Here is a 27,304-nt window from a genome sequence, read left to right as displayed (position 1 = left end):
TTAATACCTAATTTAATAATTTTTTTTCATGTAAATATAAAAGAAGAGATTCGAATCCTTGGTATTTGCAAACAACGAAAGAAGCTGTTTATTGTTTCACCTAATGTAATTAAAAGTACACTGCGTTATATACATTTCCTTTTTCAAGTACACGATTGCTTACTGTCTCTATAGGCATAATTGTATATATATTTACATTTTTCCTTTTTTTTTATTAAGTTATTACTGTAATTATTTTTCTCTACATTACGATTATATTCCGTTGCATTCTTTGCTTGTAAATTGCTTTATGCGCAATAGCGAATACACAATTTTATAATATATCTATATGTATATATATATTTTTATATAAAACAGTCCCTGGTCAAAACCAATAAGAGATAGTAGATAATAAATTTAACAAAACTATACTTTTATTATTGTATCATGATTACGCAATTAAAAATTAATTACTACACAAAGTATCGAGTGATAAAATACTATCGCAGCCTTCGTATTGGAGAGATTTCTCTCTTTTTGTTTCAATTCAATAAACGTGCACTGTCACACACTGTCCACGTCTAACGATATACGATCCATCTCCCGCGAAATTGAGAGAGTCCCATTTATTCATACATTTTTCGTCAATAAAGAACCGAACCGAAGGCTACGGTAGATTCTACCAATGTCTGTAGCCCCCTTTCGATACACTCGCGTTTTATTGCGATTAGAAACACCTGACACTTTCACACTTGTCAGTGTCGAACAGGGAATCATCTACATACAGATCTTCGTTGTGCGAGCAATGTCGAATCAGAGAGTTGAAAAAGAAACGGTGGATTGCCGGCGTCCACCGAATTTCTTTCGTCAGTTCGCCATAGAGTGTTTTCAGTAGTTGTCCTTCATCGTTTTGCGGCAGCAGTCCGACGGGACTTCGCCGTGACTCACTCGCCAGCCACGTGGGTGTCTTGCTGCTGCTGCTGTTCAGATTGTTGCATCTCGCCCTCCATTCGCGCCTGCCTTTCCGCAGCCGCCCGTGCCTGTCTACCGGCACTCGAACGAAGATTCTTACGCTCTGGTGGTGGTTCCACGCTCAGTCGTTTACCGCTACGGGCCTTCTTTGGCGCTTTAGTGCCGCCCTTGCCATCTTCTTCCGTTTCTGGAGCGGCAGGTTTCCCGCCGTCACTCTTTGCACCAGTAGTCTGCGTTGGCGATGTCGCATTCGTCGCAAACGTCGACGAGGAGGTCGATGACGTCGTCTCGTTTGCTTCCTTCTTGGCGATGCTCGTTTCCACGAGCGGAACATTGGATGTCTCCTCTTGTGAAGATGCAGGCTGCTGCGCCACTTTCATCGGAGTTGTCGGTGATGGTCTTGTCACCGGTTCAATTTCTACCGTCGGTACTTCGCTACTCAATGCGGACGATTTCGTACTTGTGTCCATTTCGATGCGCATCTTTTTCGCAACAGGTTCAAGAGTGACTTCAAGTGGCGGTGGTGCCGATGGCGTCGATCGTTGTTGTTGCTGTTGGTCAGAATTCTGATTGCTATCCGTGCTGCTACGATTCCTGCTGGGCGGTTTCTCGGTTCTAGGAGCGTCATCAATGTTTCGCGTAACCAGTTCGGCGCTGGTTCTACTCAGATGCTCCAGAGTCTCTTTCACATCTTGCTCTTTGTTTTTCCGCTCGATCTTTTTCTCTGATAGATCCGCCGCTATCACATCAGCCTGTTCCGTTATTGCTGTTTCTCGCTTCTCGTGTTGCTGCTGCGATTGTTGTTGCTGCTGCTCGACGCGGCGTCTCTCCTCGCTACTGTGCAACGCCGCCATATCCGTGTATTGTTGCAGAGTTACGGCTGGATCCACTGGATATCTAGATTTCTTCTCAGGCTCCTTTCGCTTCGTTGTCGATGAAGACGATGATGATGAAGATGTTGAAGATTCTGGTATGGTCTCACGTTGTCTAGAGGAGCTACTAGATGACGTAGGTTTGCGCACTATTGAAGCGCTGGATGTCGGTGGATTCAGCAAACCACATTGGGCAAGGCTTTCATAGGCCGACGACACGCCACCAGATTGCATAGAGAATGGATTCAGGCCGCTTAATGTTAGCGGTGTGTAGAGAAGACTGGGATTCGTGAAGAGAAACGGGAACGGCGAGGGAGTCGGCAGACTCGCAGATGAAACAGCAGACAAAGTTGATGGACCACCACTAGCCGAGGATTTGCTGGTCGACGGCTGATCTAATTTGCTGCTACGTGACTTGCTACTACCGCCACCACTACCACTTCCACCGCTGCCGCTAATGTTTGTCGAAGAACCCGCGCCGGCATTCTTGCTACTACTATTCGCCGAACTCACAACCGGATTATTCGCATCCGCCGCGGCTGCCGCGGCTGCCGCTGCCGCCGCGCTGCTGGTTGCTGCTTGCGCATTCAATGCTGCTTCCATGCCCGCCAACGACGGCAGATTCAACCCGGCCAGATTAAACAGCGAATTCGTTAGACCTATGTTACTCAAGTTGCTGATATTACCGAGGCCACCGAGCGCGCCCAGGTTCGTCAGACCGCCGAATGGCATCAAGAGCGGATTTTTCGGATCGAAATTACCAAGCGACAGGCTCGACAGCAAAGAGCTATTTAGATTGCCGAGCGGGAAGTTGAGACTGGACGCCATTGACGTTGCCGCCAGATTGGCGGTACTCGCCGACTGCTGGCTAGTAGGGCTGGGCATCATAGGTGGTCTGCCCGGGCTCTTGCCCTTGTTTACGCTGCTGCGCTCGTTACCTGATAGTCTCTTCTGTAGATCGTGCGGAAGATTGCCGCGTTCCTTCACAAGTTCCGCCCATTTCGGATCAACGTCGAACATCGGATTTTCCATTAGCCATGTTCCAAGCCGTTTCAATTGAGGTGCTTTGCTTCCAGTTACCTGAAGAATGAAAATTTGATTTGAATAATCAAATTTAGTTCGCAAACAACTCAGCAAAATTTATAAAAAACAATAGGAAACAAATAACTCCATGAATTTTTATGTTTGATTAAAGAAATAAATGACTTAAAAATGACAGTAGAAATTATTATAAAAATATTATAAATAATATAATTAACTTTTATTTATATAAAACTTATTACGTTATTTAAATTTCAAATAGTATTTGTGCTAATAAAATTAATCCATAATCTAATTTATCCATATGTGATAGAAAGACAATTTTGAAGAACAATTTTAGAATCACATAAGATATAAGAGTCTATAATTTGAATTCTGTATTAACGTACCTTTTTGCCAGTTAATCGGTTGATAACAGCGACATTCTCTTCACCGGTGAGTTTCTTCCAATCCAGCAAGGACGGATCGACACGCGGTCTGCGACGTCGGGGAGCATTCAAATATTCTGCACTCAATTGCTCCGACATCGCGCTTTGTTCCGCCAGCCATTTATTCACCTTAGCCTCATGCGAAAACGAGCCGATCTTGGATGAGTACTCGGCGACTTTGTTGATGTCTGCGATCATTGCCTCGTAACTCTTTCGATGACTACTGCTCGAGGAAGACGGATGGGCCGAATTGAAGGCCTGTTGCTGCTGCTGCTGCTGCTGTTGTTGTTGTTGCTGCTGCTGCTGCTGTTGATGTTGCTGCTGCTGCTGCTGCTGTTGTTGCTGCTGCTGTTGTTGCTGCTGCTGTTTTTTCAATTCACGATTCTGTTGCTCGGCCTGAGCCAGCAAAGCGGAGAAGGTATCTTTGTGCGAGTGCAACGACGGTGGCGGTAAAACGGGCGTAGAAGAACTCGAAGCTCGAGAAGACGGAATTGATGTAACGGTAATGGAGAACGGTTTTTGAGCACTTGTCGGAGGATTGGGAAGACCGATCGGCGCCGATGTCGGAGTCACGGTCACGTTAGGTGTAATTGTACTCTTTTTGCTGTGCTCGAGATAATGACCGCTTTGTTGTTCCTTCGCGGCGCTCAATCCCAATACTATTTCATCCAATTTCCTGCGTTTCTTCTCTTTTCCAACTACCGGTTCCTCTGTCGGCTGTTAAGGGATAAATTAAGATATTAAACAGTATATACATAAATAAATACATATAAATATATATTTATTGTATGTATGTATGTATATATACAATATATATATATGTAAATATAAAATTAAAAACTTAATAATATCTTAAAAATATACTCACGCAAGATTTTCTTTTCATGAGCTTATCAAGCATACTGTCTAATTTTCCTTTATTGCTACTGACTTGTTTATTTTTGTTCGGCATGGAGAAGTCTTGAACTTCATTCATAATGTCCTTGTTACTATCAGAGTTTGATTTAGGGTATCTGAAATAAATATAATCATTAAAATATTTTCATAGGCTAGTATTCATAGTTGGTTCTTATTTCAAAACTGTCTTAAGTAATGTCTTAAGATGCTAATGCGGCTCTCTAATTGGTTTGTAACACCTCAAGACAGAACTTAAGACGATCTTGAATATAAAAACTGAAATACTGGCCTTAAAGATATTCATAACATTATACTAATTATATTATTAGATATTTTATTGAATATCTTACCCAGCGGATAGATCTATAGGCGTCAAAGTGCTTGATGTCCCAGGTATAACGGTCGTTTTCCCCGGAACGGTGTATTTTAAGTCAAAGGGTATATTCTGCGTTCGCGTTTGTTGATGTGCTGGCGGTGGCTGGACCGGCGTAGAGCGTCGTGATTCTTCGGACTGGGATTCATCATTGAGCTCCCAGGTGGTCGAACCAGAGAGAACGACTGGTTTGCTGAGGGGCGCGGGTGATGGTGTACTTAAGTGACTGCTATTGAGAAGCGCATGAAGCTTGGCTGTAAAATGAAATAAATAATCACAATAAATCAGTTATAACAAACGTGTAATTGCATTATTAGTATAAAAATATTTTTAATTACCTCGCTCAGTCTCTACATCTATGGCAATATGCCTCTTGCGTTTTTTCGAAGCAGAGATGTTGTTTCCACTTGCTATAGATCTAGACACTCCATGATCCGTGGTGATTGTTATCACTTCTGAACATTCCTTTTCGTTTTGCGCAAGCTCCAACTCGTCGCCAGCACTAAAGTTCACCGACACCGGCCACTCTTTATGCTCTATCGCGTGCACAATGTGCATTAAACGAGCTTCGATCGCGTGTTCCTAAAAAGTAAAGGCAAATCAATAAGTATAATAGAATTCACAGAGATACACATAATAAAATAATACTGAGCCTACATATAGTGTATAAATTAAAATGTACACTAAATTTCTTTTTTTTAAATATCTAATAAAATATTTTTCATATTAAATTTTTCATATTATGCGCATGAATAAAAGCTTATCAAAAATTAAAAAAAAGTTTACCTTCGGCCACTTTATAGCTGTATTAGCGCAGCCATGTGCCAGGAGTTGCATCACTGTAGGCTCATTACTGTAATCCGCCGGCTTGTCTCGTAAAACGAATGTATCGATCTGCGTTAACCGTGACAGTGGTTGTATCACCTCTAAATCCGGGAACATTGCTTTCAATTCTGCAGCCTGGACACTGCACTTATCATCAATTTGCGGAATCTTCGCCTTTTCTTTAGTAACGTCCGAATTTTTTGTTTCTTGCATCTCGATTTCTTCCTTAATCGATGGATTATCTGGTTTTGCGCTTTTATTATTATCATCTTCGACAATGGGCTCGATAGTTTCAGTGCTCTTCTCAACATCCTCGATCTTCTCTTTAATTTCTGTTTCATTTTTCTCAGTTGTTTCCATTACAACATCTTGCGCTTGTGACTCATCTGATTTCTCAGCGGATTCGGCTTCGTGTTTAATATCTTTTTCTTGTACATTATCCTCTTTTTCAAGTTCTACAATAGCAGAACTTTCCGCATTGTCTGAACTAGCCTCCTTCGTGAGGACCTTTTCATCGGTCAACTTGGCAGTGCCTGTCTGATTAGCTTTGGTGCTGTCGCATTTAATTGGCTCTATCGCTAGCTCGTTTTTTTCCTCGTTCTTTACAGCGACGTTTTCCACGTCCGATGTTCTCGCGACGGTGGTGATCGTCAACGAACTGATAGATTTTTCTTCAGGTTTAGCTTCTGTTTTGACGATAGTCAATTCCACTTGGCTTTTCTCAGAGTCCACATTCTCGGGTTTCTTATCAGAAGTACTTTGGTCTTTGTCCTTTTTCGCTCCAACTTTTTCAATCTTTAAAGTTCCCTCGCCTTTCTCCAGTTTCACAAGTATCTCGTCCTTGTCAAACTTCAAAATATCTTCTCTATTCTCGATCTTTATCGCTTTCTCGGACTTATCTATTACTTTGGGAGTCTGCGTGCTCGCATACATTCCTCTCGTCGTAAGAAGCTTGTGAAACGAAAAGTCCGGATCGTTTAGTATAGTTATATCAGTACGCCCGAGACCATGCTTCGCTGCTCCGAGTAACAATTCCTTGTCATGTTTCCCTGGCTGCCACCAATCCGGCGTGTCTCCCGACGGTTGGCACAACGAGAGTCGTTCCTCGAGATGCGGATGCGACAGGATTTCCTCGCGGATTTTGCTCAGAAGATCAACACGATCGAGTATTTGTCTCGCTTTGGCAGGACTCAGCTGATCCACTGGAACATCTGTAAAATCTGCAACGTCAACTAAGTAAAATACTTTACGTAGAACAAACAAAAATATATTCAATTATATAAATATTAATTATATAATTAGTATTGTATAAATAAAAATTAATAAAATTGAATATATTAATTAAAAAAAAAAAAAATTAAAAAGGACGCACCTTCCTCTTCATTCAGTTTCGCGTTGCAAACTTTTTTGCACATTGCTCTAAACGACATATAGTAATCTGTGAGATCGTTGTCTGTTTTCTTGTCAAATCGAGCAATACTTTTGAATTTGGTCCAGTCATACTGGGCCTTTTTCCTGTCATAATTAACGCCATACGTAGATACCACCCGTAGAAACTCGCTTTCTTCTCGGCGAGTCCATTTCGCTTTTTGTTCCTCGAATCGAGTACGTTCTCGTTCTTTTACTATAGCCTCCATTTTTTCTTTTTTCTCCATCTTCTGTAAATACAACGTACTCAAATAATGTGATGAACTTTTTTTTTTAAATGTACAACAAAATAATCTTATATACTAACCAAAAGATACATCGCTAATTGCTGCAAATCCCATCCTTGCATATTCGAAAGTGGTTCATGCATCATGCCGGTATGATTTATGGGAGTGGTCTCGCTGTCCATTCCCATCTTTCCAGGTTTCGGAATAACTTTAACATCCTCTTTCTTATTAACATTTCGCTGAATGGAAGATATCATGCGACGCAGTCGTGTATTAAGCTCTACCACAGCCGGCCAAGATGACTTTTCGTCATCTGTGATAAGACCGTCGTTTCCGTCGTGGCTACCGCTAGCCTCTGGTATTGGCGTGTCCGCCTTACTCGAGATGGCAGGGGAATCTGCTGGTGTTTCTCGACTAAATTTGTCAGAGTCTTTCGAATCTTTTGTCATTCCAGGAGATTCGCCATCCTCCATATCGTTCTCCAGACTGTTATCGTCTCTACTGCTACTGCTGAAATTTTGGAAAATAACAGGATGAGGATAATATCAAACGTTTTTTTTTTTCAAAACAAACAAGATATTCATTCGTCGCGGATATACGTATGTAATAAACTTTGAAATTATTTTACACGATATTCCTGTCCAAGTTTTATTCCGTAGAATGAAGAGAACTAGAAAAAAAGAGAATGGTATCTATTGATTTAATTTATCGTTTCCTCTCTTGATGTTTCGTAACGTCAACTATAAATAGAAAGGCAGCGAAGTTAGATGATCTATTTTAATGCGCGCAGCTTTTTTCATATATGTGACAAAATATCTTTGACAGAGAAGAGTCTGAAAGCAAAAGAACGACGCCATATTCTTAAAATGTTGTAGATACAAACAAATTTTGTTCCTTTCTAATTTTTGCTTGTTTGTGCACAGCATTCACTGGTCGATAATATTTCGCAAAGAAGATTCAAAAGTTAAAGAATGAGACTAAAGTGAACATTATATACGCCATTCTATTGCTGAAAATAAAAGCTATGACCGTACAAGCGTATATATATGTATATGTATATATATATATAGAAAGCGGTGCAAGCGGCATAAGTGTTAGGACAGTTAGGCAGGGCAAAGAAGATAAAAGAAAGAGAGAGAATGAACAAATAACGAATAAAGAAAAAAATGACTAAGGTACTCACTCGGTGGTACTCTTGTTCTGAGAGTTCTGGAAAGGGGGAGGACAGCTTGTAATGAAAGAAAGCGCGGGGTCAGTCCTCATCTGGTCGTAATTCTCATAGCCGTGTTTGTAGCAGCCGACTATTAAGGATTTATCTGCTGTCGAGTCCCACCATTTCGCCGGTCGGTCCGTCAACTGTGGAAGGTCTAGCGGCAACGCACTGCAGGGCGGTTTCGTTTTACAAAGTTTGCCAATTTGCTTACGTGCCGATACCAGCGCGTGTTCATTAATTTATAAAGGGAAATTTTAATTAATAAATTTACAAAGGGATTTCAAGGGAGATTTCCCTTCGCAATAATACGGGATTTTTTCTGTATAAAAATTTCAGAAATATAATACGACACACAAAATATCCGGATCCCCCCCCATCCCTCTTTAAGATTTTAAAATTACACGTTTCCGATTATCTCCCTTCGATTACAGTGCACTGCTTAGCAACAAGTCCTATGGCTTACCACTCTGTTGCAGAAATTCGATCATCCTCGCGACAGTTTTACCAAGTGTGCAAGAGCGTCTCTCTCGTAGCGATTCGCGAGCGCACGTGTATATGTTAACGTATTGATACGTGCATTCAGGATGGGGAAAAAACGATTTCATATTAGTAGCGTAGGGTAAAAAACGAATTGGTAGTCGTTCTGCAGAGCTACATGGACCAACTTGATCCGGGCTCTATGAGCATTCCTCATACAGGTATAGCTCCCAGGATATCAACAAATACATCGCACATGCAACTATGCTAAGCTCCGTGGTAAGCACATATGTGAGTATACACGAATCTGTGATAGATGGTAGTCTATGGTACGAAAAAGCGTGAGAGGAGAAGAATGATGTGGACTCACCTGACATGAACGCCATCATTGATATGCTGTACTAAGTCGCCAATAATCTCGTGTTTGATATAATACAGCATTCGTACACGCAATAATACCCTGTAAGATAAAAGACAATAAATCAAATTCTCTTAATAAGAATTAATAAAGATTGAGAAATTAAATAAATAACTGTGTGTTACTGCATCCAATAATTTTAATTTAAAAAATAACAAATATTGAAGATTTATAATAATCAATAAAAATAAAAGCGCAAAAGAAAAACAAATATTACTTGTAAACTCCATAACATTGTAATTTAGAAGAAAATTTAAGATGACTTATGTTTCCTCTAACATTCAAACTCCTCACAATTTATAATTTTGTGTATATTTACTTATTAGCATGTCGACCGAGATGCTTTCTGTAATTGCTCTCAAGAAAGATGTCTCCATCGAATTTTTCCGCATTGCTCCAATGATTGGGATCACTCGGTCCGCCATTGATGACCGATCCCCGGGTCTCTCTGCCTTCTCGGACACGGCTCTTCTTCTTCTGCCGACTGTTCCTGCTACTAGTATTTACTGACACGTTCTTCACCTTTTCACCGTTCTCAATGGGCGTGATAAGATCCCAGATAAAGCTACGGATCTTTTCATCGCCGCGATAATAGCGTAGGCAGTAGAGCAGAATGACGCGAGCGCAATCCTCAACGTCGACTTCGCGCCAACCGCGACGAAACTGGCTATGCTGCAGAATTTCTTCCCAGCGGCCCCAGCCAAACGTCAGCAGTCCACGCTCGACCTTGAAACATTCGCTGCGCGCCCAACTGCCGTATACTACCTCGCCCTCGCGTGGCACGTATTCATCGTAGAACTTGCGTGTCTTTTTGCCGAACTTGTCGCGACGTTTCTTACTTCTGCCAGACAAGCCGATCGCGTCATCATCGCTATTCTCGTCTGAGCTATCCAATTCAGACATGTCAACCACTGATTCGTCATGACCATAACGCTTAATTTGTGTCCTCCGCCGAGGCTCGGATATCACTAGCTCATCCTCCTCCTTCTTCTCCGTGGTATCAATCTCCGCTTTCTTCGCCCATTTCTTCCAAAAGTCGGGGTCATCTATATTAATATCTGACCGATTCGATGAGCATGCGAAACTCGCTTTCGAAAACGTCGAGCCTTTTTCTGCTTCTATAGTAATAATCTGAGTTCTTCGCTCAAGAATCTGCTCAATATCTTCTTCACAAAACTTGTCGCCAGCATTGTCATCATCCATAATAGCACCATAAGCACCTTTTTTCAGTAGATCTTCGATTTCCTTCTTTGTCAATTGTTTATTGCTGGGATCTTTACCTCCTTGGCTAGTATTCATGGATTGCAGGATCGCTTTATCAAGTCCCAATTTTAGAGATGCTTTGTCAAACATTTCACGTTCATATGTATTACGGCAGAGTAAACGATATACCTTGACCATTTTTTGCTGCCCAATTCGATGACATCGAGCTTGCGCCTGCAAATCATTCTGTGGATTCCAGTCGCTATCATAAATAATGACAGTGTCAGCCGCAGTTAAATTAATGCCGAGTCCACCTGCTTTCGTACAGAGCAAGAAGACGAACCGATCCGAGTCTGGTTTGCTGTAACGATCAATGGCGGCCTGTCGCAGATTTCCGCGAATTCTACCGTCAATTCTTTCGTATGGATATTTTTTATACAGCAGATAGTCTTCAAGCAGATCCAGACACTTTACCATTTGGCTAAATATTAAGACTCGATGACCACTGGCTTTCAGTTTTGGCAGTAACTTGTCGATCAGGACCATCTTTCCGGAGCTGTTCACCAGAGCGTGATAATACGCCTCGGAATCTTCTTTCTCGCCGGTCTTGTAATCTAGTTGTATCTGATCCTCGGCACCATTCAGCAGGAATGGATGGATACAACACTTTCTCAATTCCATCATTGTGTTCATGAGATTCGGAATATTGGCTGAAGTAGTGCCCTTAGCGAGAAACGAGAAATTTCTCTCAAGAATTCCGCGATAATACTTCTTTTGTATATTAGTCAATTCCACCTCGACAACAGTTTCCTCCTTTGGTGCTAACGATTTCTCGACATCTTCCTTTAGGCGACGTAGCATCATCGGTTTTAAGAGAAGTTGCAGCTTGTGCACTTCGCCTTCGCTGCTTAGATTACCAAATTCCTTCAAAAATGCTTCGTTACTTGCAAATTGCTGTGGTTCGAGGAAATTCAACAAGGAAAACAGTTCATTGACATTATTTTGCAATGGTGTGCCTGACAAAAGTACTCTGTGCTCCAGATTCAATTGTCTGAGGCCTTCAAGGAGCTTACAATTTCGGTTCTTTAATCGGTGAGCTTCGTCTATAACGCAAAGTCTCCAATTGTATCCACGTAATTCATTAAAGTCCGTTATAATAATCTCAAACGTTGTTATCAACACGTTGAATTTTACTAAATCTTTGATTTGTTGTCCCTTCTCGTTCTTGTAATAAACTTCATATTCTTGTAACATGGTACGACTTGCCGCACTATAATTTAAATTTATAACAGTGACAATTCAGTTTGTTTTTGCATAGATAAAATTAATTTCCGTGCGTTAGTATACTTTAATATATTTGCGTTAATATACTTACGATCCATGATATACCACGACGTTCATATCGGTCCAGCTTTCAAATTCTCGCTGCCAATTTGGAATGGTCGACAACGGAGCTATAATCAAGAATGGTCCGCGAATTCCGTATTTGTAGACCGCGTCCACGAATGTCAAAGACTGAATCGTCTTTCCCAAGCCCATCTCATCAGCGAGAATGCAATTGTGTCCATTGTACCATGAAAATAGCAGCCAATTCAATCCTTCCAATTGATAAGGTCTTAAAATGTTATTGCTCTTGTAAACTGGTGATTCTTCCAATTTCACCCAGGCTGCAGCATTGGGCTTTTTCTTCGGCTGGAATAACAAGAATATATACATGAATGTATATAAAAGATAAGTAAAACATTTGCATATTTAATTTTAAATTTTGTAAAATATATATGTACAAATTTTTAATATATACCTTCCATTGTTCCTTTGGTGGCACTTTATTAAATTTCACAAACTGAGCTATTTTTTCAGGATCAACATCTTCTTCTAATTCCCAGGTAGAGTCCTCATACTGCAGAGATCGCCATTTGACCAAGAAATGTCGGACTGTTTCTCCAGTAGTTGGATCATTGTGAGTTGCTTCATCTAAAACTCGATCAACTTCGACAAAATCTGGATTGAAGGGATCATCTTCGGTCTAAGAAAAAAAGATTTTCATAAAATGAGTTTTAAATTATTTTTAATGTTGGTTTTTATTATGCAATCATTATCAATGTCATATTCATAAGTTAAAATAACAAACGTCAAAAGTACATTTTCAAAAATGTTGGTGTTTTGTTGTTGCTTCTGTTTGAATCTTTTTAATTTAGCTTGGATACGCTTATCGCCTTTGTACATTTCCTCTTCCGTTCTCCATTCGCAATGCAAATACGAAAAATTCCGATATTTAACAAAATATTCTTCGACTTCGACGAACTGTGGCTTCGTCTCGACAATAGCGGTAGTCTCGACTGGTTTCGAATCCGAGGAAGGTTCTTCCACTTTCTTTGCATCTTCCTTTTTTACGCTATCGGTTTCACTTTTTCCCTCGTCTTTGGTCTCGGTTTTCGCTTCTTTCTCGGTATTTTCCGTACCTTCTTTTTTCACAGAATCATCAGATGTCGCGTCTTTGTTGTCAGATTCTTCTTTATCCGCGTTTTCATTCTTTTCTATAGGAGGTTCTACTTTGGGTACTACGGGCTTAACTTCTCTCTTTCCCATTCGAGAGCATAAAATATGTTGCACAACCATAGAGTCTTCATCTGTAGTGTTCTATAAAACAATATAATTAAAATTGGAGATTGTTATAACAATCTTTACAAACGCAATCTTTAGAGTTAGCAATTCGAAAGATACATACAATGTATACAAAGTTGGGTTTGTTAGGCCCGACTTCACCGCCCTCACCACTCTCCTTTTTGGTGGCAGCAGGCTTTGAAGTATTTGCACCCTCCACTTTTTTCGATACTTGAGCTTCTTGCATAGGAACATCATCATCAGAGAACCGCAACATTACATCATCTACATACTTTTTGCGATGAGTATTTCTCGCGGATCGCCGCTTATTCACATCATCACCTGCTTCCGGTGATGGCGGAGGCGTTGCCGCTAGTTCTTCGCCATCAGAATCAGGGGCAATGCGACTCTTGCGTTTTCTATGAAAAAAATAATGATAAAATTTTATAGTCATTATATGGTATTCGTTATCAACATTATTGATTAATAAAATAATGTTATTACTTACTTAGAACTTCTGGAACTTTTCCCACCAGACGACTTGCCAGTATTAGATCGTTTCCTAGCTGCAGATTTCTTTTTACTAGTTGTATTTTCAGTGGTTGCAGTAGTCGCTTCCAAGTTTTCATCTTTTTTATCTTCCTCTGTAGCATCTTCTGTCCCAGTTTTCTCTTTGCCTTCTTCCTTTATTTCGGATAACATAGGTTCATTGGTGGAAGAATCTACTTGCTCCTGATCACCCTGTATGGATGATTCACAGACCTTTGTCTCGGCATCCTTAACAGCACTAGAATCCGAGACGGCAGTTTCTTCGTTTTCGCGTACAACTTCATCATCAGCGGACTCAGATTGATTAGTTTTTCTATAAGAGTATTAGTAAATATAACGCTAATTTATAATACACGAGTAATTATATGTCCCTTTTTAGATATCATACTTACTTTCTGTTACGCTTTGTGGAATCTTTGTCTTTATCCTTATTTCTCTTCCTCGCCACTTTCGGTGATTTTGGTTCCTTGGGTGGTTTTGGTTCCTTCTTAGGTTTCGGCTCTTTGGGCTCTTTAGGTTCCTTCGGCTTGCGTGGTTTTCGAGGCGATCGGGACTTTCTGCTTTTATTCCATTCCTCCTCCATATCCCCAGAAGACGGCTTAATGTCTTCCAAATCTGCAGCACTGTCTACTACATTGCTGCTATCACCTGGAGTGACTTTATTGTCCGACAAAGGTTGCTCAGGTTGCTGAGTGGCAGTGGTAGGTGCAGATGCCTCTTTATCGGCTTTTTTACGACTTTTCTTTGCTCGAGGTGTACCTTTACTACGACCACGTCCAGTAGTACTGGAAACCTATTTTTCGGTAATATTTAGATAAATGATATAATAGATAAATGATTTTTTTTCAAAGATATAATATAAGCAGAAGAAAAAATTATAAATAAAAAAAATCATTTAAATCTCCGTTTGCTATGTAGCCTCTCAAATATTAATTATACAAATATTCTTCATGTAATTGAGTTAGACTAACAGTAATGTTGATTTTTCAATTGACATTAGAAAAGTTATGTTAGTATTATAATTTCTCAAATAAAATATTTCTTTTAAACTATATTCATCGTAAATAAATTATATTCATCGTATGACAAAGAAATTATACTTTACCTGTGGACTATCAACTACAGCAGCTGTAAACATTGGTGTTTGTAATATACATTGTGGACCACCATTACATTGATCATTCGTTTCGTGCTGCTGTAACGCCTGCAATTTCTCCTGTAAGGCGACAATCTTTTCTTGATTTTCCGGAGCCGGTGGCATGCAGTACAATTCCTGTAACTGCTGTTGCAACGCGGCTCGTTCTTGATGATGCGTGAGCGGTGCACAAGACGTGCCAAAACCGGCAGTTGCGACTGGGGTTTGTGTAGGATTAGTCGGCATACTATACATGTTCGGTATTGTGTTGCCGGTGATCATGTCGCCTCCAGGATGATACTATTATTTAAAAAATAAATGATATCAATGAGGAATATATATTGTCACAACTGATTTATGTAAAATATATATTTCATAAATATATACATTTTATCATAAGAATATATCACAGAATATTCTAAATAAAATTATTATATTAAGATATTTTTTAACAATATTGATAATACCTGATGTGGTGTTTGCGAATTTGGCACGGAAACCGCAGCTTGATGCGGCGGCAATACCATACCGGCAGTCTGACTGACTGCGGGTATTTGTTGTGCGTTTAAATGTCCAGGCGGCACCTGAGCGTTCTGATTCTGCATCTGAGATGTCGGATTTTGTATCGGCTGCGTTTGCATCTGCGGCGGTATCTGAGATGGTATCAGTGCGGCACCTTGTGGTATTATACCGACCTGCTGAGGTTGTATATGGGATGGTTGTGTCTGTGGCGGTGTCGCCGTCGTCGATTGAGCCTGTTGTGTAACGCAAGTCGGACTCTGCTGAGCCACCGGCGCTAACTGTGGTTGTGGTTGTGCTAACTGGGCTTGCGATTGTCCTAGTTGGGACTGTGGTTGTCCCAACTGTGGCTGTGGTTGTCCCAGTTGTGGCTGAGGCGCTGGTGGAATTTGTTGAGGCTGCACCGGCTGTGTTTGACTCAATATGGGCTGTTGGGGTTGAGGAATTTGCGATTGTTGAGTGGGTGCAATTTGCTGCTGTTGCTGTTGTTGTTGTGGTGGTGGTTGCGGTTGAGGTATTTGCTGCTGTGATTGTAATTGTTGATTTATTTGAACAGGCTGCGATTGATTCATTTGAGATTGTTGTGGCGATTGTAACTGTGGTTGAGGAGGCGATATCGTAGCCTGAGGCTGGACTACCTGTGGCTGAGCTATATGAAGCTGCACTGGTTGTTGTACTGGCTGTTGCATCGGCTGCTGTGGAGGGCAATTGATAGGCTGTTGCTGAGTATGTTGTGGTTGTTGTGATTGTTGCTGTACCATAACTTGTTGTGTTGTACTGCTCAATGGCGACTGATGTACTTCTATATTTTGTTCCTGTGGTTTCGTTTCACACACACTCGGATTCTCAATACCAGAAACAGGATTCTGAATCGGTGTAATAACCGGTGGTTGTTGTTGTTGTTGTGGTTGTGATTGTTGTTGTTGCTGCTGCTGTTGCTGTTGTAATGACGTCACATTTGTGCATTCCATATTGCCACTTGTGCTGGACGCGGGAAGAGACTGCACCGTTTCAATCGGAGATATACTCGCGGGTGTAGGCATATTTCCTACCGTAGATGTATGATCTAAAGATAAATTATTTTGCGAATTATTTTGTGCCGATGTGTCCACTTGCGGTGGACCGAGTTGCGCGGTTGCATCCGGTTGCTGAGTCTGCTGAGCGCTCTGATGCAAAGAAGGCTCGGGTTCTGATTGTTTCGGGGTTTCGATCGGGTTCTGCACGACGTTCTCCGTCGACGTCGTAGGTTCTCTCGTTGTCGTTGTGCTCGTCGTTGTCGCCGTTTCCACAACGTTATGAACAGTAGTCTCCGGTCCAGTGACGGGGAACATCGGAGTACTCTGCTCGGATACTATTGGTGCTTGCTGAGGCTGCTCTACTATGCCACCTCTTTCCTCGGTAACGCCGATACTTGACCTAATCTGCGATTGTTGCGGCTGTTGTTGTGGATGTGATTGCCACTGAGCAGGCATTGGCATTCTGGGCCCCGTGACTTGGCCTGGCATCGGACTCTGCGCCGTCGGTTGTTGTGGCAGAACATTCGGTGTCTGCGACATTGGCGGACGTGTTTGGAACTGATTATACTGATCCGAAGTGGGAACGCTGGAATTCGACACAGCGACTCCCGGCATCACCATCTGTTCGAGAGCCTGCAGAGTAGTCTGCTGTTGCTGCGATGATGGATTCATTTGCATAGATGTGGGCGGACACGAGGGTGACACTGACATCGCGTTAGCCTGATTGCCTTGTTGATGAGGAAGTTGAACATGAGGATGCGGCGAAAGCGTGGTGGGCTTGGCAGGCGACATAATGGGTCGCGGTGACATCTGCTGCTGCACCGCTGGTGGACGCGGAGACATTTGTGGCCGTGGCGACATTTGTGGTGATAACTGTGGGAATGCGGCGCGATATTGTGGACTCGTCGAGTGTTTAGTCGGTGCTGTACCGAACTGTTGCTGTGGCGGCGCCGAATGTTGGGGTTGATTAAACATTGATGTGGCATGATGGGGATATTGAGGATCCATCGTCGGTTGTTGTTGCGTGTTCGGATGTTGAGGAGTGTGCTGAGGGTATTGTTGAGGATGAGACGGATGCGGTTGATGCGTCGGATGCGCCGGGTGATGATGCGGCATTCTCGCCTGAGGTGGTTGTTGAGCCTGCTGTTGCTGATGAATCGCCGAAGCGAAACCAGGATAACCGGGAGTCGTCTGATACATCGCCGCTACCGAATTACCTTGCTGGTAATGTTGTTGCTGCCCAACCATATGCTGATAGACCCCACCGGTCGCGCCAGGTTGCATCGATTGATGCAAAACCCCCATGTTGCCTATCATCCCTTGTTGACTAAAGTGTTGTTGCTGCTGCTGTTGCTGCTGCATCTTTTGATTAATAACGCCAGCTTGATCTTGCTGATGAGAATACTGTGGTGGCATGTGTTGCCTGTACGTGGCAGGCTGCGGAGCCATCTGATTGTAATGCCTCTGCATCTGTGGATAACCAGTTCCATTACCCGGCCAACCTTGTTGGCTAGGATCTATACTCATGTTGGCTCTAGCCATCGAGTGCTGCTGCTCCATAGAGTACATATTGTCATTGTAATTAGGATACTGACCACCGGTACCCGGATGAGGCCCCCTATGCTGTTGCGGTGCAATATTACGAGTCTGATTTTGAAACGCGCCCGGCACCATAGCACGCTGAGGTGTGGCGCTATTATCGAACGTACCGAGATTTTGGTTAAACATGCTGCGCTGCGACGGATTTTGCAATTGATTCGAGCCACCAAATTCAGATCCGCCGAATGAGGTTAATTTTTGTATTGGAGATTCTTGAGAAATGTTATAAGATTGATTAATGTAACTCCCTCCTCCATTAGGGCCGGAATTCAGACCGTCTCTAGACACCGCTACGGAATTATTCGCAGGCGCAGGATCGAAGTGATCGTTCCCTCCGAGATCAGGAAGAGCCTCGAGCATCGAGCCACTGACATCTTCGCCAAACAGATCGTAGTCCATGTCTACGCTGAAGGACTCCTCGTCCCCATTTCAGACTTAGGAGAATATTGTACGATCTCTTTTATAGCCAGTAACGTGCCCATGGTAGTAAACCCAAGCTCTTGCTGTCTGAAACAATTGAAAAAAATTTTACATACTCTGGATATTCTTGCAGGTTTCCAAGTTTTTATGTATGTAATACGGTATAAGAATTCTATTGATTCTCTCTCTTCGTTGGAGCGACATACGCCAAAGGGGAAAAGCTATACGCTTATGGTTCAATTCCTCATAATCGCCATAACTTTTCCCCCTCGGAATATATCCAGCTTGCAACATCTGGCCATATTTTCATATCAAAACCTTATAATTATATATATATATATATATCATGAGTACTAACAATAAACAGCTACAATTCTAGATTTATTCAAGAGTACGAGGAACATCAATCGAGAAAGGAAGAAAATAAATATGTCTACGTAAAGGAAGGTGTATAAATAAAAGTATAGAGTTCGAGGACGATATATTATGCCGTAATTGGGGCATAATAATTGCCATCTTTCGTGAATTATTTCGCAACCGAATCGTTTCGACATACCGAGATATTCACAGAAAAACGTTTTTGCGTTACGGCTTTTGCGTATCCCGATGCTATTAGATCCCAATAGAGACGAGTAATAATTTCCATGAAAGTCATGAATGAAATATCGAGGTTTCTCAGAGGGAAGAGCGCAAACAGAGGAAGGGGAGGAGCGAGAGGGGCATTATTAGAATCGCCGCGAACAAGAGAAATAAATGAAAAGCGCTGTACGACGCGAAGTGAGACGCAAGAGAAGCGGCACTCCGCACGGGAGTGCTACCTCTTTTTCCGGCGTGAAGTCGCGCGCACAAACGGCACGACGCGATCGTTGTCGGTATTATATGATTCGCATATTTGTGCAAAATGACCGTAAACTATCTGAGTTTGTCTAATGGTTTAACAATGAATCACCATCCGGACACGCGGCGTGCACGTTCACTGCACGTATACAAGCTCTCTAAAACTTTTAGAGTGAATCTCATTTTGAAGAGTGAAATCTCATTCTCATGCGCTTCTCTATGTAATTTAATTTTAATCTTGGTTCAACTGACTCTTTATCTTTTTCTAAGAATTAGAAAAAAAGAGCAAGTTAAACCTGGTAGAAACGAACATTCAAGAAAATTGACCCACTTTTTTTTTCAAGACTGGCTCAATTTTCACTCTTTAGAGTGAGATTCCACTCTAAAGAATTTAGAGAGTGTACAGCGGAAATTTTCGACGCAAGCCAATATAGTGGCTGCATTCAGCCATTCAGAAAAAGCAGCTTTGCAACTGTTGTAAAATTCTTTAACATGATTGGTCCTACCTTTAGATTCCTTACTGAATCTAAATGTCTAAGATCATGTTGAAGAATTTTATAATAGTTGCAAGGCTGCTTTTTCTGATAAACGCAGTCAATGGCACTCCATGCACGGCGAATGTTTTCAGTGAGTCATTATTTTTTTATACGATAGCGAGCGACAAAATTCATTGTGGAGCAGCATCTCCACAAGGGAGCGAAGGAATTAAAGTAGAAAGACACGAGGTGTCGAGAAACTCGAGAGAGAAGAGAGAGGTATTATCAAGCTCGGCGGGGAGGGAGGGGGTGCCCAACTTTTACCGAACTATGACAGATCGCGGGGTCGCCGGCGCGAGCGAACAATACTCGCGGCTTCCTTGCGTGTAACAATATGGCATTGTCGTCTCGTAAAATAAACGTTTCATCGGACTGACGAAAATCGACGTGATATCGCCGATCGATAGGCAACGTCGAATAAAACGAAGAAGAGAACGCCGGAAGGGGGAGAGCGAAGGAAGGATGGAGAAGAATAAAACAGATGAAACAAAAAATTGGAGCAACGTATAAACCTGATACACACTGACAAATACAGCGCGACGTGCGACAGTGGGGGAGCAGGGGAGGGGGGGGGGGGGAGAGAGAGAGAGAGAGAGAGAGAGAGAGAGAGAGAGAGAGAGGGAGAGAAGAGGAGAACGTTCTCGTGTCTCGGCGGAAAACGAACAAAAATATACTCACTCGATGTGTGCGTGCGCGAGTGAACAAGAGAGCGAGAGCGCGAGCGAGCGAGCGAATGAGCGAACGAGCGGTCGAAACTGCATCGAACGAACGAACGAACGAACGAACAAACGGTGGTAAGAAAAAAAGGAGAGACTCTATATACTTTCTCTTTCTCTCTCTCTCTTTCACCGCGGCAGTTCACGCTCGGCTGTATCTCATCGTCACGTCTTTACAGCCGTGAAATAAGAAGCCGCCTGTCTCTATGCCGCGGTTTGTCGCGGGGTTATGGCATACGCTGAAATTGGCGTCGCGGCAAGAACGAGAATCTCTCTCACGTGAGAAGCGTCGTCGGGGTCACTCGCGTCGTCGACACATCGATGATGACGGCGACGAACGGTGGAGAGAGAGAGAGTGAGAGAGAGTGAGAGAGAAAGAGAGAGAGAAGGAGCGAGTAAGAAAAACGACAAACCCGATGACTACGGAAAGTACGCCATTATCGCGGAAGAGAGAAAGAGAGGAGGATAGGAATGATGCGGGGGAGAGCGAGAGAGATTTCCATTCGGGGCCACCGCGAGAGAGAATTCGTCGTTATCGCGCGGCCACCGCGACGCTCGATATTCGCCGACATCGGGCGGCAGCGCGTCACTCCGCGTCGCACCGTCTCTGCCCGCACAAGTATCAAGTACTCTTTTTTAGCGGTGGCACTTTCTTACAGCGGCGGCGGTGACGGCGGAGCGCGAGTGATCGAACCAGCCAGATGAGAGGAGTAACACCGTATTTATTCGTTTCGCTCCCGTACCGTACCGTCTCGTGGCATATCTCGCGGCTAAGGACGCGCCGCTGCACGCCACCAGCGGCGTTTCGTCAGAAAACCACCCTCGTTCGTTCGTCCATCCATCCATCCATCCGTCTGTCTGTCTGTCTGCTGTCCGTCCGTCCGTTTGTCCGCCCGCGCGCGCGCGCGCTTACATACATCATACATTATACATTATACATATATATATATATGTATATATATATATATATATATATATACATATTATATATATCATACGTACGTGCGTACGTCGTGCGTGCGTTCACGCGATTTTCACTGGCGGTGGCTGCTGTGGCCAGCCGTGGCGGCGCGGATCATCGAGGTGCAAGCGTGTCCCGCGGGCTCGAATCATTCCGCACATATACACATCTACATATCACACATATCACACGTCTATCTATATATATGCATCTCTCTCACTCATTCACACGAACGTATTCGCGTTCACTCCGCTCCTTCCCCACCACTACGCGGCGGACAACTACTACTCTCCGTCTTCGCTTACTCCGTCCCGTAACCCGTTGCAGCACGGTGGAAGAGAAAGAGAAGAAGGAGGAGGAGGAGGAGAAAGAGGAGGAGGCTGCCACTATACCACGCTTACACTACACTACCACTGTTTCCCCGCAAGTAAAACGTTCTCGCTTCCCCGAGTGCGCGTCGCCGGTGTGTTACGGACGAGAGAGCGAGCACCTCTAGTTGCTAGCGCGCAGGCGGGCACACGAGCGGCGACGGCACCACAGCCACCAGGCCGCACACCGCTCTCGCTCCTCGCTCGGCTCGGCTCGACTCGGCGTACCACCTGGTGGCGTGCGCATCTCCCGACCTCCTCTCTTCTTTTTTTTTCTTTCTTTCTTTCTTTCTCTTTCTCTCTCTCTTTCTCTCGTACTCGCTCGCTCGTTCGTACTCGCGCGCGCCGCATTGCTGTGTGCAGCATGCATTCGTGTCGCTAGTTCGTTCGCCGGCTCTCGGCCCGGTGTTCGCATTCGTATGTGTCGTGTATGCCGCCCGTGTGCGCGCGCGTGCACGGCGCCGAGGAGTATATATACTCGATCTCGTAAATTGTTTTAGGTCTGTTTTACCTGCGTATTCCGCATTCGGAGAGCGAAATGAATATCTATATCTTTCTCCAGACTACGCTACAAGAGGGAGAAGAACGGGAAATGGGAAGTACGGATCAAAACGGACGGACCGACCCGATAGGGTCCGTTAGCTTCGCTCGCTTTACCTGCGTCCCTTTTGACACTTCTCATTGCATCAAATTTGAGAATGAATATACTCGCAATGTATATACTTTTGAAGGGGGGGAGAGAGAGAGAGAGAGAGAGAAGGGAAAGGAAACGAAGCTTTGAAGAATATAGTATGAAAGCATACGAAAATTATTTCCGCTCCGAGTGGCCTTGTTTCTATTGAATTTCTCCTTGAGATTTTTCGTTCTTTGCGTATAATTACGTACGATTTGTTTTCACTTTGATCAGCAAGAAATGTGACATGTGGATTCGATAAGGGCGGATCTATCGTCTTTTCCTCGCGACTTTCTTATCGCAGTACTGCTCTTCCACAAACATGCTAATTGTGTCCGATGATATCGTAGATAGACGTGGACGTGGGACAAAAACATCTGACTTTTCTCACGCGCGTAACAAACACTGCGTCCTATCGGCAACCATATTTCAAAATCATTCCTCAAGATCTGTTTTCATAATACTACATAGTTACCTGAAGATTAATCTTTACAGGAAAGCCTGCACTACGGTCAAGTTCCACCACTGTAAAATTAACTTTAATCTCTAATTCTAAGAATTAGACAAAATAAAGAGTAAATTACTAGATTAAAGTTTTAGAAGAATTAGAAAAAGGTATACTAAGAGATTGTTATGAAGATTGTTAAATTAGTAGAATCGAGCCTGCAGTGACAACAATGTCATATTTTGAATGAAAGAAATACATGAATGCAATAATAAATTGTAACAAATCTTTCTCAAACAATCGCAGACAAACACGATTTTAAAATTACATTTCTGCCCTTCAAAGGTTGAAAGTTACCGAGAAATGAATGAATTTCATTGATAATTTTTTTTGGAAACCTTTAGGTAACTATAAATTGTGAAAACTAGCGTGAGCCTATTTCAAACCTATAAATTCCTGTCAGATGAAATGTCAAGAAATTTATCTGTGTCTAGATACCGCCAGTTATGCTGTCTATTTTGCGAGTTGATTGTGTATTTTTAAAACGAGACAAAAATAACAAAAGTAAACAAATTCTACAGTTGACGATTAATGAAATTATAAATATTCTATTTCGTTCATTCTTCATTTTCGTAACTTTCAATAAATTGTGTAATATGTAATTGAATCTTTGTATATCTCCAATAATCATTTCATGATTGTATTCTCTGATTCTTCAAATGCTTCTCGTATTATGCGACACAGTGGAATCGATGAAATAAATAACATTACAATCCAAAGCGCCACTACGGTCTAAGTATTAAGATGTTGAACTAATATATATATTATTCAAACGAATGAATTAATTTCAGAAATAATAATTACGTGTCGATATGGTTGTCGACATTAACGCAATTAATCCGAAATGTAATAATCCCCCCAAAATTCCCCAAATTAATCTTAAAAAACTGTAATAAACTTATTGCGAAAAAATAAAGTTCCGGCGATGAAATAAAGTTCCACCCTCTAAATTTTGACATGAACCCTCGATTATCTGAAATGAATTTTACACGCGATTTCTCATTCTCACTGTCGCTTGAAGCGTCAAAATTTTTCGATTACTATCAATATCACAAGTAAGTTAACCTTGAAAACAGAAATGCACTGCGAGAATCGGCGATAACTTCAAGTCATAGACGTTTCTCTTTTATTTAAACTGTTCTCGCACTTTGTGATTTAAAAAAACTTCTTGAATTTTATTCTTGTAATCATATTCTACGTTTCATTTACTGGAGAGAAACAAACGTTGGGAAATATTCGTTCTCGCCAAAATCAAGTATAAAAATAGTTCGTGAACGTACGAAAAGTGTTTGCCGTTTCAGGGTTAAACGCAGAAATAGGAATATCAACGCCAAATAAAATTTGCAGATATCTCGCTTGGGATTGTAATTATTACAATGATTAAGTAGCGCTACGTACAGGAAAAAAAAATCTGGTTGCAGTAATTGGAATTCGAGTTGAAAATGAAGAAATCAAAATTTTTTGGTTGAATCTATTATAATTCTAGTTAAGGTAAAAACCACGGTATGTTACAGAATTATTCGAAATGGATTCTGATTTAATCATTTTCTAGATTTCTATTATATTTCTGAAGAAAACGGAGTAATTTCTATCTCGGAATCCATTCCGAATAATTTCATAATGCGTGCCCAGAATTTTAATTGATTAAGGGCTTTATTCTTAAAAAAATATCGCATACAAAAATACTAGAAAGATCTATCCCTTACAGCACAAAGTTGCAGCTACATAGCTGCAATATCGCATGTTGCAGCGATATTGTTGGAAATTTTGTGCTGTATGGGATAATATACACATAACGTATGCTACAGTACATTTTTATATGCGACATTTTTCAAGAATGACTCTACAAACTTCTGGTTCGTTCATTTTTAACCCAAAAATTTTCTCTCAGTGCGATGCAACGAACAAAACGGTAACTGCCATGATAACAATTGAACTCGGGATACGCCAAATGAGAAATTTTAATTATGGCGCGTTGCCTATCGGAAATATGAAGAAAAATGGAAACGAAACTCGCAAAGTGCTCATGCTCTCTTTATAAACGGACAGATTTATGAATCCTTGTATATGTGTATGTATGTATGTATATCGAGTCATGCGAATTTAGTGAAAGGACAGGCAATAACGGTGCGGAAGACGGAGAGAGAGCGAGAGAGAGAGAGAGGGAAATGGAATGAAGGAGAAAAAGAGAAAGACATCGGAGAACAACGCTACGGACGAGTCGCACTGGCAACGCATCGAGTATTCAATATCGCGGGTAAAGGCGCACCGCGCAATTGGTAGCAGCAAGACAGGAGTCGAAATTACACGAGAAAGAGGACCAATCAGATTTTAGCTTATAAAGTCCGATAGCCGCGCGTAGGATATTCGATTAACCAATCGTATTCCGCAGGTATCGATTCGAATACATCTCCCGATGTGCCACGCTCAAATGGCAGCCGAATCTCTCTTTGCGACAACGCGACGGGCATGGAAACAACGGACGAGGGCGAGGACGAATGTCGAGGAAACGTCGCCGAATCTCTCTTTCACCTCAATGGTTATGTTGTCAGCCGTCTGAATCTTTATTAACTTCAAACTGAGCAGATGACACCTCGGGTGACGAAATGAACCGTTATCGTCTTAGTTCGATTAACTTTCCTATCATCTTTTCTTTTAGAAGAAATTCTTCAAATGTCATGTTACCAATCCTCTCAACAGTCATTGATTAGAATCGTATCCTCATTTATCTTGTTCGAGCATGTCGAAAAGATTCTGTATAAATCCTACCTGCAGAATTTCACGAGAGGATCACCGCTCACAAATGGACGTAGGAAAATCCTTCGAGAAACATGCATCAGGATTTTGTTGATACGTGCGAATAATAGGGATTTACACGTCCCAATGATTAAGCGCATATGTCTTACAATTAAATGATCATGCTACTACATGTATAAACACACAGCAACCGTGCGCGATTTCTTTATGGAAAGGAATCACGCTTGTTGTATGTCTGTAATGTCAAATGTCTGCAATGCAACAAACGCGGAATAATTTATAAAAAAAAAAGAAAAAGGAGCGCGACATAATCTCACTAGGGTTGTCGTAATTATCACAGCTCCCGTGGAAAACCGGTAGGCGATATTGAAGCATCTGTGCAGTTGGACGATCCATGTGTTTGAACGAGAAAAAACAAATCGTCGCATGTTGATCGTCCGTCGAGATATTCGAATTCTTGGAAAATCTGCTTACCTCAGTCACACGGTGTTACACTTCGCGTGGCCGAAGTGAAAAGCGGCATTAGAACGTTGCGTTTACAGACATTACGTCGAAAGGAAAAGAAAAAAAGAAAAAAAGATCGCCAAGAGAGAAACAGGTCTGGAGTATATCGGAATATACCATCGATGCATGCATCGTGCATGTGGAATCACGTCACTCATGGATGAGGATCAACGAATGAGGATTTACTTTTGATATTAATGATCGAATGTGAAAGATAGAGCAGGACTCACAATTGTGCAAACGGCGATCCCATCTTTTTTCCCAAAGTTCATCTGAAGAAAACAAGAAACCTAGGTAGACGACAAGGTGGGGAAGGGAGGGAAGGGGGAAGAATAGACGGAAACAGAGAAAATGATGAGGGATGAGGGGAGGAAAGGAGGGGGGGGGGGGAACTATCACACGAATGTTCGCTCAATCGTTATCTCGGTGTCCATTTTGTTTGGTTTAATTACTGAAAGAGGCGTCGGTGATGGTGCTGGTGATGGTGGTGGTGGTGGTGGTGATGCCGCTGCCGTGGGTTACGTTGACACAACACGACGATGACAGTGATAGCGATAGTCCTTCGATAGCTGCCACTGCCTTCGTGCAGTATCGAGAGACATCCAAGAGACGACCGCACATAGAAAATTGTATAGAGAAAGGGAAAGATGGACAGAGACAAAGATAGAAAGAAGGAGATACCGGGGGGGAAGAAGAGGAGGGGGAGGGAGAAGAAAAAGACACGGAGATCCCGCACAGAGACGCCGCAACGCGCGCGCGCGCGCATACACACTCACATACACACACATACACACATATACACACAAGCAAGCACACACGCGAGCGCGCGTGTATCAGAGACGTGAATTAAACGTATGAACGAACTTGCTAGACACTTCTCTGGTCGCGGTAACGACATGCACTTATCGCGTACATTTCACACTGTCCCGCAGCATCAATCCGGATCCGTCCGGTTCGCCATACCCGCGGTAACCTAAATCCATGGAGGGGACTAACGACGATGATGTTTCGTACCTGTGCCTATACCTGCGTCGCGTTTCTTCTCCCCATTCACTTGAACTCGCGTATGTCCGTATGTACGTACAATACGTGACGTACGTGGTGTCGCGACAGCGTCACCAAGATTCACGCGCACTCTCTCCGCTCCGCTGCCACTTTCCGCACGTTTAATATGTCCACTCGTCTATCCGTCGAGTCGACGACATACGGCATACACGCACGCGACACACCGACATTTGCGCGCATGCGCTAT

At 42.5% G+C, this 27,304-nt stretch overlaps 1 protein-coding gene across 11 annotated transcripts; it reads right to left on the bottom strand.

The window, feature by feature from the left end:
• Positions 1–58: 58 nt before the first annotated feature.
• On the bottom strand, positions 59–27,208 carry kis (chromodomain helicase DNA binding protein kismet). 11 transcript variants are annotated; one of them, XM_087409802.1, is made up of 20 exons: positions 27,067–27,208; positions 15,109–18,282; positions 14,612–14,941; positions 13,899–14,299; positions 13,466–13,819; positions 13,082–13,376; positions 12,496–12,993; positions 12,155–12,379; positions 11,729–12,045; positions 9,470–11,623; positions 9,103–9,192; positions 8,226–8,423; positions 7,123–7,552; positions 6,760–7,045; positions 5,349–6,607; positions 4,901–5,144; positions 4,540–4,816; positions 4,161–4,305; positions 3,254–4,009; positions 59–2,903 (listed from the first exon to the last, which is right to left on the bottom strand). In XM_087409802.1, exons 2-20 carry the CDS (start codon positions 18,172–18,174, stop codon positions 924–926), a joined length of 13,305 nt encoding a protein of 4,434 aa, XP_087265928.1. In that variant the 5' UTR covers positions 18,175–18,282; positions 27,067–27,208; the 3' UTR covers positions 59–923. The 11 variants fall into 11 exon arrangements, with proteins under 11 accessions (XP_087265928.1, XP_087265937.1, XP_087265936.1 ...); XM_087409811.1 differs by having other exon boundaries at positions 5,349–6,598; XM_087409810.1 differs by having other exon boundaries at positions 6,760–7,042.
• Positions 27,209–27,304: the final 96 nt, after the last annotated feature.

The sequence above is a fragment of the Acromyrmex echinatior genome, chromosome 9 (assembly GCF_024713525.1).
Source record: "Acromyrmex echinatior isolate Ae372 chromosome 9, ASM2471352v2, whole genome shotgun sequence".
In the NCBI taxonomy this organism is placed as follows: Eukaryota; Metazoa; Arthropoda; class Insecta; order Hymenoptera; family Formicidae; genus Acromyrmex; species Acromyrmex echinatior.
Note: the sequence above shows the minus strand (reverse complement) of the source record. Positions and strands in the feature narration are given on the sequence as shown.

Bases quoted from the DNA above. Each gene is read 5' to 3' on its own strand.
- kis (XM_087409802.1), bottom strand. From the start codon at position 18,174: ATGGACTACGATCTGTTTGGCGAAGATGTCAGTGGCTCGATGCTCGAG. The intron at 8,424-9,102 runs GTGAGTCCACAT...ACCGCCCTGCAG, and splicing joins AATGATGGCGTTCATGTCAG to TGCGTTGCCGCTAGACCTTC. The intron at 4,817-4,900 runs GTAATTAAAAAT...TTCATTTTACAG, and splicing joins AGATGTAGAGACTGAGCGAG to CCAAGCTTCATGCGCTTCTC.